The sequence below is a fragment of the Cnephaeus nilssonii genome (genome assembly GCF_951640355.1).
Source record: "Cnephaeus nilssonii genome assembly, chromosome: 9".
Taxonomy (NCBI): Eukaryota; Metazoa; Chordata; class Mammalia; order Chiroptera; family Vespertilionidae; genus Cnephaeus; species Cnephaeus nilssonii.
Window position 1 is genome coordinate 85,244,290 of NC_137080.1, and position 20,646 is coordinate 85,264,935.

Genomic DNA, 20,646 nt, shown 5'->3' on the forward strand with positions numbered 1-20,646 from the left:
CCTCAGACAGAAGGGTCACAGGTTCGATTCATGGTCAAGGGCACGTGCCTTGGTTGCAGGTTCCCAGGGCCCAGTGCGGGTGAGCGCAGGAGGCAACCAATTGATGTGTCTCTCTCACGTGGATATTCCCCTCTCTCTCCCACTGCTCTCTCCCTTCCACTCTCCCTTGAAATCAATGGGAAAAAAATCCTCGGGTGAGGATTATAAACAAGAAAGTTTATTAATTAAAATAATAATAATAATAATTTACAGACTCAGCAAAAGTATGTATCTCCCTTTAGACTATCTTTGTTTTCACTGTTTGGTGACAGGTGCTCAATCTGATGAATCCAGTTTGGTATTCTATTAGTTTTAATTTGCATTTCCCTGTGTTCTCCTCGGATTGAACATCTTTTCCAGTCTGTTGGACATTTCACATTCTCTTATTATAATTGTTATTGATTGATTGGTTTTTAGAGAGGGAGGAAGGAAGAGGAAGATAGATAGGTATCAGGATGATGTTCTAACCAACTGAGCTACTCAGAGCCTCAACTTTCCTTAGTACAAGTCATTTGTTCCTGCCCTTGGCCTGTTTATCCAGTTGATTGTTGATCTTTTGATTGTGGAATTATGGGAGTTTTAAAAATTTGCTTATTCATTCTCTTTTTTGTTTACATGTTGCAAATATTTTCTCAGAATCTGCTGTTTTTCAACTTGAATAATGATGTCTTTTCTCCATGGAAAGTTGTTTCTTGTTTTGGTTAATCCTCACCCAAGGATTTTTTTTCCCATTGATTTTTAGAGAGTGGAAGGGAGGGAAGTGAGAGACACACATCAATTGGCTGCCTCTGCACGTGCCCTGACAGGGGCAGGGGATCAAACCTGCAACCCAGGTAGGTGCCCATGACTGGGAATTGAACCCGAGACCCTTCAGTGTGCGGGCCGGCGCTCTAACCACTGAGCAACCGGCCAGGGCATGGCCACAGAAAGTTTTAAATTTTGAAGGAGTTTGGCCTGGAAATGTGCTCTGTGATCCGAGCCGCCCTCCGACGGAGCCCATTGCTCTGGCCAGCCTTGTCCTTCTGCCCCGACGCTCCACGCTGAGCCGAGCTCTGCTCCGGGGTGCCCCTGAGCCTTCTGGGCAGGTTTTGAAACTGGCTTGGCTTTATCTAATGGGATGAACCTGGCTAAGGAGATTAGCAGGTTGCCTGTGGATCCCACTTCTAATCTGCACCTTCAGGCTGTCCCTTCCTGGCTGGGAAGGAGCTGCAGAAACGGCCGGGGGACTGGCCCCTTCGTGAGCTGGGACTGAGCTGAGGGGGTCGGGGGCGAGGGGGCGTCACCATGGGCAGCCCCCAGGGCAGCGCCCTTCCGGAGGCCCTGAGTCTTCGGCCCCGGGCTCGCTAAGGTCACGCGTGGGAGCTGCGCGTGGAGGCTGCCAGGACCGCACCCTGCACCATGGCGCTGCTGAAAGTCAGGTTTGACCAGAAGAGGCGGGTCAAGCTGGCCCAGGGGCTCTGGCTCCTGAACTGGCTCTCTGTGCTGGCCGGCACGGTGGTCTTCGGCCTGGGGCTGTTCCTGAAGATCGAGCTCCGGAAGAGGAGCGACGTGATGGACAACGCGGAGAGCCACTTTGTGCCCAACTCCTTGATCGGGGTGGGGGTGCTGTCCTGTGTCCTCCACGCGCTGGCCGGCAAGGTCTGCTACGACGCCCTGGACCCGGCCAAGTTCGCCAAGTGGAAGCCCTGGCTGCGGCCGTACCTGGCCGCCTGCGTCCTCCTCCACGCGGCCCTCCTGCTGGCGGCGCTCTGCTGCTTCCTCCTGCGCGGCTCCCTGGAGAGCACGCTGGCCCTCGGGCTCAAGCAGGGCCTGCGGTACTACCGCGACACCGACACGCCCGGCCGCTGCTTCATGAAGAAGACCGTCGACCTGCTGCAGATCGAGTTCAGGTGCTGCGGCAACAACGGCTTCCGGGACTGGTTTGAGATTCAGTGGATCAGCAACCGCTACCTGGACTTTTCCTCCAAAGAAGTCAAAGAGTGAGTGCCCGCCCCCGTCCCCCCGCCCCGGCCCGGGGTGGGAGCTGACCGGGCCCTGGAGGCCCGTGTCCTGTCCGCCCCTTGGGTGGTCGCCGTGCAGAACTTCTTACTGTGCGTGCCAGGCTGTATTGGGGGGCCCTTATGGAGTTGCTGATATTCTGATATGGTGATCCATAAAGGTGGCAACTTCATATGGTCCCACCTAACGTCGGCTATGGTGGGAGGAGGTGTCAGCTACATAAGCTGTGGGACAGGAGTCCCCAGGGGGGACCTTGGCGTTCGTAGAGCACATTACTGAGATGCTGACCAGCTTGTCTCCTTCACTCAGAGTACATGGGTGCAGTCCCAGAAGCTTGCATTTCTTGGTTCGTTCCCTTTCTCCAGCCTTCGGGGCCTGAGCACTGACCTCAGTGTGTCCTTGGGTGTGGAGGGGAGAGCAGGGGACGGGCAGCCAGGAAGTCGAGGCCGTGGCTTTGGCTCTGCCGTTAGTTAGCCGGTGACCGTGGTAAGTCACTTGCCCTCTGGGCCCTCGCTTGCCCAACGGTTAGATAAAGACCCTGGAATAATCTTGGAGGTCGCCTTCGGGCTCTGTCTAGAGCCCGGCAGACAGCAGGTGCTCATTCAATGTTTCCTTCTTAAATCACAGCAGTGCAACACGGTGAAGTGTGTCTGAAGTATTGTATGTGCAAATATAACAGCCTAGGTGGGAAGTCGGGAGGTGCTGGTGGGAGAGAGAATCTCGCCCTGGAGCTGCGGTCCACACGCGTGCGACGCCAGCACACGGCTCTCCCGGTGCCCCCGCCGCCCCAGGGCTCCAGCCCTTCTCCGGGGAGGGGGCAGCCTGCCTGAGCCTCCTCCTGTTTCCTGCCTGTGCGAGAGGTTATCATCCAGGCGAGTTTCCTGTAAGGCTGGCGAGTCCGAGGGACGTGCACAAGGGTGCTGGGCGCGCTGGCAGCAGGGCACGGTTGAAGCCCAGACAACACCACCACCAAACCCCGGAAGGCCGCACCTCGGGTGGGAGGGCAGTCAGGCTGAAGGTCACTGCTGGGATTCTATTTTCTCTGCGGCTGCGGATTACCGCTACAAATCCCCAGTCAAGGAGAGACTTGTAAACTGCGCTGCCCTTCCTAGCTGACAGGTCTGCAGGGACAGCTCGGAGGCATGGTCTCTGGAAGGTGCCCCCGGAGGGTGTGAAGCCAGAGGGACGGGCAGAATTCCTGGGGTGGGGCAGGGAGGAGGGATGTTGTTGTAGAACCAGCCCTTGTGAGCTTTTCATCCCTGCCTTCACTGTCGTTTCCCGTGATTGCCGTCTGCACAGCGCCAGTCCTTGGAGAGATTTAAAATCTCTCTGTAATCCCCAAATCCCCTTCTGTCCCAAAGCGGAGACATTCTCCAGGTGGTTCCACTCTCGTGGTCAGCATGGCCACATTTTCAGGCAAACATTAAGCTCAATGCTCCACACCAGCCAACTTGTTTAGATTTTTTAAAAAGTGTCTTACACAAAAAATCAGGTGACAACATTAAGAGAAACAAAAACAGGAGAAGAAATTCAAGTCAGATTCTCAGTCACAACTGAACATCACCCGCTTTAGTTTTTTCACATTTCACTCTCGTCTAGTTAACATCTACATAATGACACAGTGTAACCACGGCATAATGGCAAGTGAGTGCCCATTTTGCAGTTTGATAGTATAACCTTTGCTTAATGTCCAAAATGATCATTTCCTCTCAGCATCACTGCGATATGATTAACAATATAATTAACAAATAACACTGTGAAAGGTTAAGGTGCACACTGTGTTGATCTGATACATTCACAGATTGTAAAATGATTGCTACCATAGCTTTTGCTGACTCCTTCATTATGTGACATAATTACAATTTCTCTTCTGTAGTGAGGACATTTAAGATCTACTCTCTTGAGCAACTCAACTTTTATTTTTTTGCAACTTTTCAAGGATGTAACACAGTGTTGTTAACTGTAGTCACTACATGTACATTAGATCCCCAGAACATTTCGTCTTATAACTGGATGTTTGTGCATTTGGACCAATATCGTCCCTGCCCCCAAAGCCCCTGGCAGCCATCGATCTCGGGTGTTTCTATGCATTCGGGTTTTCCGACTCCACATATATGTGATATCAGACAGTATCTGTCTAAAACGATTATGATCACCGATTGGGTAATAGTCCGCTGGACAATGGACACACTGACGTGGTCATTTAGGTTGTCTTTATTTCTATTATAACTAACACCGGAATGGGCATCTTTGAGGCTTTTCCTCTCTCTCTCTCTCTCTCTCTCTCTCTCTCTCTCTCTCTCTCTCTCACACACACACACACACACACACACACACTTCTCTTTTAGGCTACATTTCTAGAACTGGAACTGTGGAACTGAAATCCTTTCTCCTTTCCACGCTCCCCACACGCCTCCCCCGCCCCCCCCCCCACTGTGACGTCACACCGTGTTGCCAAGGGAACAGCCTGATAGGTTCCCTAGACAGAGAGGCTACATCATCATTTCCCACAAACTTTTACATTAATGATCAGTGGGTGAAATTGTGAGGGAGGTGAGGCTCCTGGGGGCTGTGACCAGAAAGCCTAGTGGGGCTGGACTTGCCTGAGGGCCGGGGCTAGCTGGCCTGTTGGTGGAAAGGAAGAACAAAGGAATGAATGAGAGAACTTGAGTGGCACCTCTCCCCGGCCCTCGCCCCCCCAACATTTCTTTCTGTTCGCATTTTGACTGCTCACTTAGAAAGATTATTAAGTTTACCTGACAAAGTGGATCCCCAACATAGAAAGTGCATGTATTTTTTGAGAGGCAAAGCACTGAGAAGTGGTAAGCATTCGCCTTTCCCCGGCTTTTCTCAGCAGCATCCTCGGGGCTAGAATTCTGAGGCCACAGAGGCCAAGAGAAGCAAGGTCTCTGGGGAAGGATTTGTAGTTTGCGACCAGTGCTTTCATGTTTTGCATTTTCAACGTTCATTACAGAAAATCCAAGCCTCCACAAAAACAGAGATTTAACGAACCCCCATGTACCCACCACCCAGCTTCCACGAACATTTGGCCTTTCTAGTTTCATTAACACAAATCCTGGGCATCATTTCCCTTTACTTGTAAATACTTTAGGAGGGAGTTCATAAGGAGGGTGTTTTTTTTGTTTGTTTGTTTTGTTGTTTAACATAAGTACAATTAATCATCTCAACAAAATTAGCATTAATATCATCTAATACCCAGACTGTTCAATATTCTGATCGTCTCAAAATGTCTCCTCCGGCTGGTTTGTTCAAATCAGGATCCAAACCGAGCCCACACTCGGCACTTGGGTGCTTCTCCTGAGTCTCTCCTCCTCTATAACAGTTATCTTGTCCTGAAAACCAACCAACCAACCAAACAAACAAAAAACGTTTGTATTGATTTTAGAGAGACAGGAAGGGAGAAACATCCATGTGAGAGAGAAACATGGAGGGGTCGCCTCCTGCAGGCACCCGACCTGGGATTGAACCCACAACCGGGGCACGTGCCCCGACCGGGAATTGAACCAGTGACCTTTTGGTGCACCGGGCGACGCTCAACCAAATGAGCCACTCGGGCCAGGCGACAGTTACCTTTCTCATGCCACGGGTGTCTTGGAGAAACGGCCACGTGTCCGCCAGAATCCCCCTCACTCGGGTTAGGCGGCTGCAGCCACGCTGTCTCCTCGTTCTGCCCGCTCACCCAGCTCAGGGCGCAGGTGCCATCGGATTGAGGTTCGGTTTCGGCAAGAGGTTGAGAGGGCGCTGCTCTGGGCATCTGACCGCATCACACCAGGAGGGCCAGGAGGTCGCTGGCCTGTCCGTAACAATTCCTTTGACAGTTCCCTGTGTTCAGGATGAGCAGAGCTTCAGTGTCTGGGGTGAGAGGCAGACAGGAAGGAGCTCGGAGGCGTGGCACCAGGCCCGGTTAGCCAGGGGGCCTGGCCCGGGCTCTCACAACGAGGGGAGAAGTTGGCACCAAACTCTCACTTTACTGTCCTCAAGGGGACCCGCTGGCTATAGGCATCTGTTCCTCTTCCCGAACAATTTATAAACATCTTAAGACGTTCTACACGTTGGCTAGAAGCTCCCTGAGGAGAGGCCGTGTCCCCCTCAGACTGGGGCTCCCCGAGGAGAGGGCTGTGTCCCCCTCAGACTGGGGCTCCCTGAGGACAGGGCCGTGTCCCCTCAGACTGGGGCTCCCTGAGGACAGGGCCGTGTCCCCTCAGACTGGGGCTCCCTGAGGACAGGGCTGTGTCCCCTCAGACTGGGGCTCCCTGAGGACAGGGCTGTGTCCCCCTCAGACTGGGGCTCCCTGAGGACAGGGCTGTGTCCCCTCAGACTGGGGCTCCCTGAGGACAGGGCCGTGTCCCCCTCAGACTGGGGCTCCCTGAGGACAGGGCTTTGTCCCCTCAGACTGGGGCTCCCTGAGGACAGGGCCGTGTCCCCCTCAGACTGGGGCTCCCCGAGGAGAGGGCTGTGTCCCCCTCAGACTGGGGCTCCCTGAGGACAGGGCCGTGTCCCCTCAGACTGGGGCTCCCTGAGGACAGGGCCGTGTCCCCTCAGACTGGGGCTCCCTGAGGACAGGGCTGTGTCCCCTCAGACTGGGGCTCCCTGAGGACAGGGCTGTGTCCCCCTCAGACTGGGGCTCCCTGAGGACAGGGCTGTGTCCCCTCAGACTGGGGCTCCCTGAGGACAGGGCCGTGTCCCCCTCAGACTGGGGCTCCCTGAGGACAGGGCTTTGTCCCCTCAGACTGGGGCTCCCTGAGGACAGGGCCGTGTCCCCCTCAGACTGGGGCTCCCCGAGGAGAGGGCTGTGTCCCCCTCAGACTGGGGCTCCCTGAGGACAGGGCCGTGTCCCCTCAGACTGGGGCTCCCTGAGGAGGGGGCCATGTCCCCCTCAGACTGGGGCTCCCTGAGGACAGGGCTGTGTCCCCTCAGACTGGGGCTCCCTGAGGACAGGGCTGTGTCCCCCTCAGACTGGGGCTCCCTGAGGACAGGGCCGTGTCCCCCTCAGACTGGGGCTCCCTGAGGACAGGGCCGTGTCCCCTCAGACTGGGGCTCCCTGAGGACAGGGCCGTGTCCCCCTCAGACTGGGGCTCCCTGAGGACAGGGCCGTGTCCCCCTCAGACTGGGGCTCCCTGAGGACAGGGCCGTGTCCCCTCAGACTGGGGCTCCCTGAGGACAGGGCTGTGTCCCCCTCAGACTGGGGCTCCCTGAGGACAGGGCCGTGTCCCCTCAGACTGGGGCTCCCTGAGGACAGGGCCGTGTCCCCCTCAGACTGGGGCTCTCTGAGGACAGGGCCGTGTCCCCCTCAGACTGGGGCTCCCTGAGGACAGGGCCGTGTCCCCCTCAGACTGGGGCTCCCTGAGAACAGGGCTGTGTCCCCCTCAGACTGGGGCTCCCTGAGGACAGGGCCGTGTCCCCCTCAGACTGGGGCTCCCTGAGGACAGGGCCGTGTCCCCCTCAGACTGGGGCTCCCTGACAGCAGGGAGGTGTCTCCCCTTTCTTATGGCCCCCCTCACCACCTGCAGGACTTTATATGCTGTGGCTACCCCAAAAAGAAATACTAATACTGCACTTGCTGTATACCAGGTGCTCTCTGTGTATTCTCCCATTTAATCTGCACCACAGGCCTGTCAGGCACCATATTGCCATTTCTCAGATGAGAAAACTGAGGCTCACAGAGGTCGTTGCCAAGCTCGACAGGGGTCCGGTGGGGACTGACTCAGCAGCTGTTCTCCTGCCTCCCTCCCTCCCTGCTGTGCCGTTTCCATTCGGCTTTCCTTATTGATTTATGGATTCACTGACTAAATTACGTTGGTTTCTCCAGGGAAACTCTGACGCGATGAGTTTCCCGTCAGAGGTGGCTTGGCCACGGGACAGTGGGCGGCAACAGATGGCGGCAACGGGCGGTCCGTGAGGTTGGCGCCCGCTGGGCTAGAACACAGGCTTGTCAATTAAGACCCTCAGGAGCCTGGGCCCTGAGCAGGCGGTTTGCAGCCTGGAGCACGGATGTAAATAGCAGCTCCCTGAGGAGCACCTGCCTGGCTTTGTCTTAAGAAGGCGAGTGGGGCCCTAATCTGTGGTTGGACCAGGGCAAGCGCCGAGCAACAGACGTGCTTCTGGGAGGGAGGGCCAGTTCCAGAGCTGTGGCCCCAAGGGGTCCCCGGCTGGGGGGAGACACAGCAATGCCCTCAGGGAGCCCCAGTCTGAGGGGACACAGCCCTGTCCTCAGGGAGCCCCAGTCTGAGGGGGACACGGCCCTGTCCTCAGGGAGCCCCAGTCTGAGGGGACACAGCCCTGTCCTCAGGGAGCCCCAGTCTGAGGGGGACACAGCCCTGTCCTCAGGGAGCCCCCGTCTGAGGGGACACGGCCCTGTTCTCAGGGAGCCCCGGTCTGAGGGGACACGGCCCTGTCCTCAGGGAGCCCCAGTCTGAGGGGGACACAGCCCTGTCCTCAGGGAGCCCCAGTCTGAGGGGGACACAGCTCTGTTCTCAGGGAGCCCCAGTCTGAGGGGGACACAGCCCTGTCCTCAGGGAGCCCCAGTCTGAGGGGGACACAGCCCTGTCCTCAGGGAGCCCCAGTCTGAGGGGGACACAGCCCTGTCCTCAGGGAGCCCCAGTCTGAGGGGGACACAGCCCTGTCCTCAGGGAGCCCCAGTCTGAGGGGGACACAGCTCTGTCCTCAGGGAGCCCCAGTCTGAGGGGGACACAGCCCTGTCCTCAGGGAGCCCCAGTCTGAGGGGGACACAGCTCTGTCCTCAGGGAGCCCCAGTCTGAGGGGGACACAGCCCTGTCCTCAGGGAGCCCCAGTCTGAGGGGGACACGGCCCTGTCCTCAGGGAGCCCCCGTCTGAGGGGGACACGGCCCTGTCCTCAGGGAGCCCCAGTCTGAGGGGGACACAGCTCTGTCCTCAGGAAGCCCCAGTCTGAGGGGGACACGGCCCTGTCCTCAGGGAGCCCCAGTCTGAGGGGGACACGGCCCTGTCCTCAGGGAGCCCCAGTCTGAGGGGGACACAGCCCTGTCCTCAGGGAGCCCCCGTCTGAGGGGGACACAGCCCTGTCCTCAGGGAGCCCCAGTCTGAGGGGACACAGCCCTGTCCTCAGGGAGCCCCAGTCTGAGGGGGACACAGCTCTGTCCTCAGGAAGCCCCAGTCTGAGGGGGACACGGCCCTGTCCTCAGGGAGCCCCAGTCTGAGGAGGACACGGCCCTGTCCTCAGGGAGCCCCAGTCTGAGGGGACACGGCCTGTCCTGTAGGGACCAGCGAGGTTGCTTCTCCACTGGGCTCAGCAGCGAGGTGAGGGGAAGGCGCCGCCCAGAAGGCCAGCCTGCAGCTCGGACCTGGGGCCTCAGCCCGCAGACTGCAGCCTGCCCTCACTCCGGTGCGGCGCTGGGTGAGGCCCTGCCCTGCCTGGGGCCCCTTCCTCTTCTGCAGAACCACCTGGTGGTGGGCCAGGCCCCAGGGAGAGGGCCCTGCGTGAGGGAGCCCACCTTCTCCGAGGGCTGGGCCAGCTGCACCCCGTGCCGGTCTCTGCTAACCCACAGCCGCTGAGAGGGCCGTTCACCAGCGCTGGCTCTTTCCCACGGGAGGGCACTGGGAAGGGCCCAGGTGGGACACGGTGCTGCTGGAGCGGCGCCAGGGCAGGCGGGGCAGGGAGGGCAGGCGGGGCAGGGAGGGCAGGCGGGGCGGCGGTGAGCTGGGCCACTCCCGGTGAGGAGATGAGGAGGTGGTGGCGGGCTGCTGGGCCTGCTGGGCTGCTCACTGCAGTCAGTGGGGTTGGAGCGAGAACTTCTCTAGCAGCCGCTGCCCTCCCACAGGAGCCTGACAGGCCCCGCTGGTGGCGAGCCGTTCTCGCAGCAGGCGCTGGCTCCCAGCTTCCTCAGCTGACAGGGCCCACGCACCCTCCACACTGTGTCCCCAGCAGTGTGTCACGTTGTCACAACGGCTCCCTGGGACCCCTTGGTTCATAGGTCAACGCTCAATCACACCAGCTGGGCTGCATCTTTTTTTTATAGTCTCAACTTTTATTAAGTAAAAATATGAACGCTTCATGACTTAATGTGTCATCCTGGCGCAGGCGCCATGCGAATCTCCGTGTATTCCAATTTAGTACACGTGCTGCCAGAGCGAGCACCACAGATGGCTCTTCAACATGTTAGACACCAAACTCCACTCATGAGAGAAGTGGAAATTAAAACCACCACGAGATACTGTTTTTCTTAGTCCTCACCCAAGGATACGTTCTTTTGAGAGAAACATCGATGTGAGAGAGAAACATCAATCAGCTGCCTCCCGTACTCGCCTGACCAGGAATTGAACCCACCATCTTTTGGTGTACGGGACGACTCTCCAACCAACTAAGCCACTGAGACAGGACCCAGGATACTCTTTCCATGGATCAGCGTTCACTTACCTATCCTCCATCAAACCTGTGTGGTTTGGCTGTGGGGAGTGGCTCTCGCAGGGGTGGCTGGTGGGTGTGACTGCCCAGCCCCGAGGAGAGATGCAGAAGGGGTCTGGTGTGCTCACAGACGGACCCACCTTCTGGCTCAGGAATGCATCTTTGAGGGATTTACCCTCTAGATGGATTCATAACATGCAGGACGACACGGAGACTAGGAAACCCCAAGCGCCCACCACAGGGAATGCACAGCACTCCAGGAACCATCGGCACAGTGGGGACACCATACAGCTCACTGAACACCTGACGACACTCCCCACTGGCAGACATAAAACATCTTACGACATTGTTAAGGGTAAAAAGACAGTAGTATAGCCTTAGCCGGTTTGGCTCAGTGGACACAGCATCGGCCTGTGGACTGAAGGGTCCTGGGTTTGATTCCAGCCAAGGGCACATACCTCGGTTGCAGGCTGGATCCCTGGCACTGGTCAGGGCGTGTGTGGAAGGCAACCCATTGATGTGTCTCTCTCACATCGATGTTTCTCTCTCTGTCTTTCTCCCTCCCTTCCACTCCTTAGGGGGAAAAAAAAAAGACAGTAGTATATAATGCTGCTACTTAGGTTAAAAAAAAAAAAAAAGCAAACCAGGAAGAACATTTATGGAACCAGCGTTTGCTTGTCCCTGCATGAAGCCTCCCAAAAGGACAGACACGTTGGCCATAGTGGGGGGACTGGAGGCCCAGGGACAAGAATGAGGGGAGTTTTATTGCATGAAGGAGATTTTACTTAGAAGCTACATATGAAAATCTATTTATATTGTCTTTATTTTTAATATATATATATATATATATATATATATATATATATATATATATATAGTTGTTGACTTTAGAGAGAGAGAGAGGGGAAGGGGGAGAAACAATGATTTGTTGTTCCACTTATTTATGCATTCATTGGTTGATTCTTGTATGTGCCCGGGCTGGGGATCGAACACAACCTTAGCGTACTAGGATGATGCTCTAACGAACTGAGCTACCCAGCCAAGGTGAATATCCTTTTTTTAGAGTGCAATTATCATTTCAGTGAATATTGCTGAAAACAATTTCTATTTTAAACAATTACAGGCTTTCTATTCTTGTGTTGTAAAAGTCTGCTATCACTATGGAATGCACTGTTCATGTGCAACTTAAACAATTTTTTTTTACTCAAGATAACATGCATACAGTCAGGTGCGCCAATCTCAACTGTGCAGCTCGATGGATTTTGACACATCCAGACCTGGGTAACTTCCCTCAGGTCAGGTAGAGCATAGCCAGCCCGCCTGATGGGGAGGGAAGACCTGTCACTATAGAGACGTCCCTCCTCTTGAATCCTGAACCCACACGAACATACGGTTGCTCTAACTAAATACATACATAAATATAGAAATGCAGTTATGAGGGTGCATCCTTCAGGTGAGTAAGAAGTGCCCACCCAGCTGGACAGTTCATGTGGACGGTGAGCAAATGGTGAGCAAAGCGAGGGGCAAGCTTCATCCCCTGCACAGGCCCTGACACATCTGTTGAGAAGAACTGATCTGGCCAGAGGGGGTCTTGGTCCCAAAGGGGGAGATGAATTTGGAGAGAGGCCTGGGGGCTGAAGTCTGATGGTCACGAATACCAGACAGAGCCCTGTCCCACAGTCACCGCCGTCCTGTTGCTCTGACCAGCCTGCCATGGTTCTAAGAAATCATTGCATGCCAGGGAGGGTGGATGATCTCTACATTCCCCACTTATTTGCTTCTTGGTTTATCATCTATCTCATCCCCCTTGAACAGGGGTGGGGAACGTTCAGCTGTGGGCTAAGGCCCGAAAAATCATTTGGTCTGGCCCTGCCAAGGCATGAGGGGTAAGTTAATTAAACGTTTGACCAAATATAACAGGCTAATTTTTAAAAATAACTTTCTTTTAAAAAGTATATTTTTATTGATTTCAGAGAAGGAGAGGGAGAGATGAAAACATCAATGATGAGAGAGAATCATTGATCGGCTGCTTCCTGCACGTCCCACACTGGGGATTGAGCCCACAACCTGGGCATGTGGCCTTGATCAAAATCGAACTCGGGACCCTTCAGTCCCCAGTCCGATGCTCTATTCACTGAGCCAAACCGGCTAAGGCCAGCAGGCTAATTTTTAAGTTGATAATTTTGTATGGCCCGCAAATGATGTTACAAATATCCAAATGGCCCTTGGCAAAAAAAAAAAAGGTTCCCCGCCCCTGGCTCCAGAACATAAGTTCCAGCACGGCAGGGCACTGGCTCTCTGGGGTCACTGCTCCATCTTCAGTGCCTAGAACACTGGCTGGCACATAGTCGGTGCACAGCAAATATTACCGAGAGAGCAAATGAATGAATGAGTGAGTTAGACTGTGGCGGGGGACGGGAGGAACTGGCACCTGGTGAAAAGTCCGAGCAGCCCTCTCAAGTTGTCTATTTTTCCTCCAGTCGCATCAAGAGCAACGTGGATGGGAGGTACCTGGTGGACGGTGTCCCCTTTAGCTGCTGCAACCCCAACTCGCCACGGCCCTGCATCCAGTACCAGCTCACCAACAACTCGGCGCACTACAGCTATGACCACCAGACGGAGGAGCTCAACCTGTGGGTGCGAGGCTGCAGGGCCGCCCTGCTGAGCTACTACAGCAGCCTCATGAACTCCATGGGCGCCGTCACGCTCCTCGTCTGGCTCTTTGACGTAGGCTCCTGGCCCGGGGTGCGGTGCAGGGGAAAAGGGAGCCATCTGCCCATTTGGATTTATTGTATTTTTATTTTTTAATCCTCACCTGATATTTTTCCCATTGATTTTCAGACAGAGTGGGAGGAAAAAAGGGGAGGGGGGAGAGGGAGAAACATCAGCGTGAGAGAGACACATGGATTGGTTGCCTCCTGCACCTGCCCTGACCAGGGTCAGGAATCGAACCCACAACCGAAGTATGTGCTCTTGACCGGGAATTGAACCCACAACCCTTCGATCTGTGGGCTGATGCTCTGAGCAGCCAGCCAAGGCCTATTTGGATTTAAAGGGAAGAAACTGGGCCTGGAGCACATGCCTTCCTCCCTCCCTTCTTGGAACCAGCCCTCTGCCTGGCTGTGCGTCAGGAAGGCCAAGGCTTGAACCCCAACACCTCCACTTTCCTTTTGTTTGTTTCTGTCCTGTTGCTTAAAAAATAACTTATTGAGGTGAAATTCACAGGACATAAAATCAACCATTTTGAAGTGAACAATTCAGGGGCATTTAGAACATTCACAACGTTACGCCACCACCACCTCTATCTAGTCCTCAAACACGTCCATCACCCCCAAAGAAAACTGCATACCCATTAAGCAGTCATTCTTCAATCCCCCAGCCCAAGCCCCAGGCAGTCCCCAATCTGTGGTCTGTCCTTGTGGATTTACCTATTCTGGGCACTTCATATAAATGGAATCATGTATTAGGTGACCTTTGGTCTGGCTGCTTTCCCTTTGCATGTTTTAGAGGTTCAGCCTGTGCCTCCACTTTTTGGTCTGAGGTCTTAGAAAGTGCTTAACCTCTCTGTTATATGGGGCTGACAGCACTTAGCTCTGGGACCACTGACTAGGTATGGGCGAATGTTCAGCAAATGCGAGCTCTTTGGATTCATGCTTCTTTTGAGATGTCGATCGCCGTTTACCTGCTATTCTAATTATTTGTGGCTTCATCTCAGCTGTAAGGCCTAATTCCTCTCTGTAGCCACAGGGCTTGGAATGTAGGAAGCCCTCAGTGAATGCTGAATTCATTTATTGAAGAGAGTTCACAAACCTACCTTGCTGTGCTCTGGGCGCTGTCCTGGGTGCTGAAGGGGAGTGTGCATTAGTGAGTGGTAGAACAAGGTGGCACAGAGGGTGACTTTGGCTCCAGCTTTGAGCTGACAGCAGAAAATCCAGACTCCAAATTCCAAGTGTACAAAGTCAGAGACATTAGGTGGGGAAACGTTCTGTCAGAGAAGATTCACTGAACGGTTCCTTTAAGTCTCTCTCTCCGTCTATGGAAATTCTCATGCAGCTGTGCCCTTGGCTGATAGTCCACTAGCCACGTTCCCTAGAGGGGCTGTACTCCCTGAGGGTGGGTGGCTGGGGAGGGAGGGCTTCCTTTAATGTTGAGGCAGAGTCTTGGGAACGAGTGGGTAGAATTAGGAGAGAAGCTTACTGCCAGAAGGCTGGGCTCCACTGGCTGCCCCAGTGCAGCACCTTTTCAGGAACCAGCTCACTATGGACAGGGAGCTCGAATGCCCCTGACTTTTACTTGGATTCATGCTTCTTTTGAGATGTCGACCGCTGGGCAGAGGTCTTTCGTGGGCAGAGCTCTGTGATGAGCACAAGGGTGGCTGGGTTAAGATAGGATTCTGCCCTGAGCCTTGCCCTCCCGGACTTCACAACCCTGTTAGCAGATGACATCTAAGGCATGAACCTAAGGGAACCATTACCAAGTGCAAAACTCAGTGCTGCAGTGGGCCGCCTTCAGGAAGGCAGGAGGGGATCACAGTGGTACATGCAGGAAGAGGACTTGCAGGAAGAGGTATGCTTTCCCACTGTTAAAACTATTAAACTTTCAATGGACCATAACCATAACTTAAAACTCTATTAGTTACTGTTATCATCTACTACCATAATTATAAAATGCCCCCAGAGTAGCCATTTTCAACCTTTTTCATCTCATGGCACACATAAACTAATTATTAAAATTCTGTGGCACACCAAAAAAATTTCTTTTCTGATCTGATAAAAAAAAAGTGTAATTTTAATTCACTTACACCAGACAACTATGTTGTCATTCTTTTATTTGACAATCTAAGGGAAAAGAGGTCAGTGCCCCTGAATTAATAGTCAGATGTCTCAGCATGTTTTATACATTCTTGCAACACATGGGTTGAAAATTGCTGCCCCATAGCATTCATTCAACAGATGTTTACTGAGGCCCTCCCACCAGCCAGTGTGGTTCCAGTGCATTTTACTGGGTGAACGAGATGGAACAGGGTCACCCCTGCCTTGGGGTGGACGCTCTCCATTAGTGGGCCTAGTTCCTTCAGAGTTTGCTATACCCTAAAAGGAGAAGTATATGAGAGCAAACCAGGACTTTGTGTAGAAACAAGTGGCTGACACAATACAATAGACAGCTGGAAACAATACTCACCACACTGACTAATAACCAATACAGCTGACACCTCACCGTGCACCAGGTGCCATGGCCTACACACACTGAAGTGTCACAGCACACACATGGGGCAGGCGACACTTCATCTGAAAACCTGCAAACCAGATGAGTAAACAGGTTTCCTCATCACATGGTTAACTCGGAGCCCAGGCATTTTGTCACCAGTGTTTGCCCCAGTGATGACTAGTGAACAAATCCGAACAAACCACCCACTCACCCCCACACTACTGGAGATAACAGAAGTAGAGAAAACCACATAGCATACTGTTTGCAGAAAAGGAGGTCATTTAAAAATTCCTTCCAGCAAATAGCTACTGAATACCCAATGTGTGCCAAACAATATGCTAGGAACTGGGGGGCACACGGGTGGGGGGCGCACAGAGAGAAAGAGTCCAGGCCTAATGCCCCCAGGACAGGAGAGACCTGAGAGGATGGGAAAGGAGAGCGAGGAGCAGGGACAGGCACCACGGAGGGCTGAAGCTGAATTAACAGGTGAATGTGGAGGAACAATATTCGAGGCATAGAAAGTAGCAATGGTACAGACTGGGGAAGAGAAAGGCTGGGGTGCGGAGGGATCCCAAAGAAGCACAGGGTGGCTGGAAAGGGAGAGAGGGGGGGAGGAGATGAGGTTGGATAGGGGCTGGTATCTTGAGTGCCCCAGCAAGACTCATCAGAGCCCACCTCATTGAAGGGCCCCAGTCATGAACAGGCCAATGGCTCCCCTAGTTTCCTGACAGCCCCAATCCCCCGCTACTCCTCCCAGACCTCCCCTAAGTCTCCTCTCCCCCAACCAGGTGACCGCCACGACTGGGCTGCGCTACCTGCACACGGCACTGGAAAGTGTGTCCAATCCCGAAGACCCCGAGTGCGAGAGTGAGGGCTGGCTGCTTGAAAAGAGCGTGCCGGAGACCTGGAAGGCCTTTCTGGAGAGCTTGAAAAAGCTGGGCAAGAGCAACCAGGTGGAAGCCGAGGGCGCAGACGCAGGCCAGGCCCCAGAGGCTGGCTGATGGCTCCTGGGTCCCCTCCTTCCCGAACACTGGGAAGTAATGGACTCCAAGAAATGCGGACACACACCCTTGTTCAATGTGAAGATCCCGAGGAGGACGGCCATCTCACAGACTCTCCTTGATGGTGGGATGGGAAGTTTAGTGTCCCTAAAAGCATCAGTCAAACATTTGTTGAATGAATGACTCAGAATGTGAATGAATGAGCCCCTTAAGGCCCACTGCTCTAGCACATGGTCTCACAGTGGCCTCAGGGGCCTCTGGGGATGATTAGCCCACAACCTCTCTCTCACACAGCACCCATCTCAGTTCCACCCTGAGGCTACTGGCCACACCGAGGGCTGCTTCCCTTTGCTGAGTTTGCCATTATAAGCTCCAAGAGGCTTCACTCTATATCCAAAGCATCACCAGGTACATAAGCACCGGAGTCTGAAAAAATGTACTGGCCACGTTATCATTTAAAAAAATGCCAAGACTGACAGGTCAGCCATTTTATCTGCTTAATGGCGGAAAGTGGGGACAATTATACTCTTCTAAGAGTACTGGACTCTCCAAATTAGGGAGGGCTCAAAAGAAGAATTCTCCAATGATAGGGCAAGAGCATTTAAAAACAGAGGATTATTTCTCCCCACCAAAAACGCAGTTGAAGGCCTGCTCCTGTCTCAGTCTTGTGCCCTCACTTGGCCAGGAGTGAGCTATGGGTGGAGGAAGTCAAGCTGTTGTCATGTTCCAGCAACATCCCACCCCGAAAGGTCGGGGTGGCCTCCTCTGGCTCTGGGTGAACGGCTGCCCTTCCGTGGAAGAGGAGCAACAATCAGACAGGAGTCTACCCTTTGGAGACCAGGCCTCACCTGGTGGTGGGCCCAGGGATGCCCGCACAGGTGGCCGTGTCAGCCAGCCCCCATGGGCAACACTAATTGTCTACAGTGGAGGGCAGAGTCCTCTGGGAGCTTCTTCCTGTTTCTATCCCCAGACAGCCATCCTTCAAAGCAATATTCTTGGGATGCCTCTGCATTAAAGAGGATTCTTCGAGACAGCCCATCTTCCTGAGCTAGCAACTGCAACACAAGTTTTCAGTTCCTTCAGGAAAAAGAGAGAAAGGAAGCTTTTTTAGTTGGAGAGAATGATTTCATCGCTGTCCTGAGTTTTTGGTGTGGAGAAAGCAGGACTTTTGGTGCTGCCTGGGGTTTGTTCTGGGGCTCTAACTTTCCCATGCTTAAGACCCATCAAAGATGTTTGGACACTGAGATTTTGGTCCCAGGTTTAATTTGACTTCTGATTCCCTGGGCCCCTTTTCTGGAGCCCTCTTTCCTCTCAGGAGTGCTGAGAACCACCGGGAAAGTGCTGCTCTAGGCCAGATGTGTAACAGCTGTACAATAGACATTAAAAATTACATTGTTTGAAAACCACTTTTGTGTATAGTATGAAAATGCCTATCTTAGCCCATTCAACAGCACCCCCAACTTTACCTAATATATAAATATATGTATTTAATATTTTTATTGATTTCAGAGAGGAAGGGAAAGGGAGAGAGAGATAGAAACATCAATGATGAGAATCACTGTCAGGCTGCCTCCTGCATGCCTCACACTGGGGATTGAGCCCACAACCCGGGCATGTGCCCTTGACTGGAATCAAACCCGGAACCCTTCAGTCTGTAGGCCAGCTAGGGCTCTACCTAATATTTTTTTTAACAAAACCAAACCTGACATTGAACAGAAGCACTGTTCATGACCAGGGTAGCTGTGTTTCAACAGCATAGGAGTCACCGCCTTCCTGCCTTCTTACTCTCTTACCTGCAAGAACAGTGACTATCAATTTATCCAAATAATCTCAACATTTTGCTAGAGTCTGGACTACAGTTGAATTTATCTAATCACTATAGTGATTTAAGTAAAAATTTCAAAGCATTTTTCCCCCTGGTCAAAACGTATTTTCCCAAACAGAGAAATATGAATCTCAATGGGGCCAGTTTATAGGGGCAGGTATAAGCAACTTTATGGTCTGAGGTCCAAGGACTAACTGACCGTCCAATAATTATCACCAGTTGGTTCAGAGCAGACTTAGGGTGAGCTGCTTCTTAACAGGTCTCCTCAGGGAGCCATCGTTGCCAGAGAAAGCTGGCCCACCTCTTTTGGTCATTGACCAGTGCCCAGTAGAGCTCTGGCACCAGGTTCTCCCTGGTGTCTAACTTCATTCTTTCCTTGGGCCAGTGCAAATTCATTTCACCCAAGGGACTCCAAGATTTCAAAGTCCTGCTAGCCTAGCCCTGGGATAGGGTGAGAGGTAAAGACAGTGCCTTAGGAGTTTTATTTTTAAAACATTTACTCCACAGTGTAGAAGTATGCAATGCTTATTCTAACATTTAGGAAGGTGGGTTTCCTAGAATTTGTGGCCTCAGTTCAATAACCCACAGTTTCTTGCAACACATTAAAACCAGGACTGAGCCACCAGCAGCAAATAAACCCTGAGTAACCTCAATACGGGTTAATAAGATTAGCTACTTGCTCTGCACGCTGCCCTGCCCCTCCTCTTCTGGGCACCTGTGGTGCTAGGCCAGAAGGTTTGCAGCTTAGCCTGGTGGCCGGGGGACCAAAGCAATTAGGGCCTCGGACCTGCACTAGATAAAAAGATAGCTGATGACAGCATGGCCAGCCAGTTGCGCTGTGTGTTGGGAATAGGGATGTGGGGGAATGGGAATGCCTTCCTAGTCCTCAGTGGACTCGAGATTGGCTTGAAGGGAGGATATATCAGTCCTTAACTCCTGATGCACTCTCTTTCTTGTCCTCCAGAGGATGAGTACAAATAGCAAAGTTACAAGAATGTAGTACAAGGACGGTGTGGGTTAAGTTATATATAAAGGCAAACTCCTATTTACCTAAGTGAAATGAAAACTTAGGTCCAAACAAAAACCTATACATGATTGTTTATAGTGGCTTTATTTATAATCACCAAAAATCGCCCAAATGTGCTTCACCTGGTAACTGCACAAGCACTAGTGATGTAAACACTAAAAGATAAAGGGTACATGTGTTGTTATTTCATGTAAATTCATCTGCTGTGTGTGCACAATTCAACAGCCTGTATTACAGGATTCCCAACTCTTTGGCAACCAAAGGAAATATGGATGACCCTCAAACACATGCCTTTTTTTTTTTTTAAATCCTCACCTGAGAATATTTTTCCATTGATTTTTAGAGAGTGGAAGGGAGAGGGAACAGAGAGAGAAACATTGATATGAAAGAGACAAATCGATTGGTTGCTTCCCACAACGAGGGCTGGGAGCCTGAAACCGAGATATGTACCCTTGACCAGAGTTGAACCTGGAACCCTTCAGTCCACAGGCCAATGCTCTATCCACTGAGCCAAATCGGCTAGGGCCGCATGCCTTCTTTGAGAAGCAGACTCAAAAGGCTACATAAGATAGTTGTATAACATTCTGGAAGAGGCAAGGCAAAGGGATGGGAAAAAAATTAGTGGTTGCCAGGGGTCAGGATGGGAGAGGTGACCACAAAGGGGCATGGGAGAGCTTGGGTGATGGAACTATTCTATTTCTTGATTGTGGTTTTTGTTAAACAAATCTCAAAAAACCTGACTTGGAAAACAAGAGTAGGAACAGAGCAATGAGTGTATCACAGGGCTTAACGAGCCCTGGAACTGATGACACTAGGACCAGGGAAGGGAGAAAGCTGGAAGCAGCATTAATGATAGGGGATAGTACAATGGAAACCTGCTTTTTCAGTGTGATCCTTTCCTTTGAAGAGGATTTAAGAAAGTACAGCCGAAAAAAAAATAATAAAAGAGTACAGCAGAGCTCTCATAGGCAATGCTTCCCTGGCATTGGATGCAACTCCTCTCCTACCTGTCTCTCTCATAAGCAGAAAGTGTCTGGGGAGTGTGTAAGAACAAGACTGGGATCAAGTAAGGATGAGCAAAGAGTTTACACCTGGAGACAGGTCTTGGAGTTGCGAGAGACGCCCCTTTTCTCGTGACTTGAGGTCC

The 20,646-nt window shown here is 52.7% G+C and overlaps 1 protein-coding gene across 1 annotated transcript; it reads left to right on the plus strand.

Moving 5' to 3' along the window:
* Window positions 1-1,437: 1,437 nt before the first annotated feature.
* On the plus strand, window positions 1,438-16,647 carry PRPH2 (peripherin 2; the record flags this gene model as incomplete). The annotated part of the gene is made up of 3 exons (XM_079781077.1): window positions 1,438-2,018; window positions 12,919-13,165; window positions 16,435-16,647. The coding sequence occupies 3 exons, from the start codon at window positions 1,438-1,440 to the stop codon at window positions 16,645-16,647; spliced, it is 1,041 nt and encodes a 346-aa protein (XP_079637203.1).
* Between the last annotated feature and the right edge of the window lie 3,999 nt (window positions 16,648-20,646).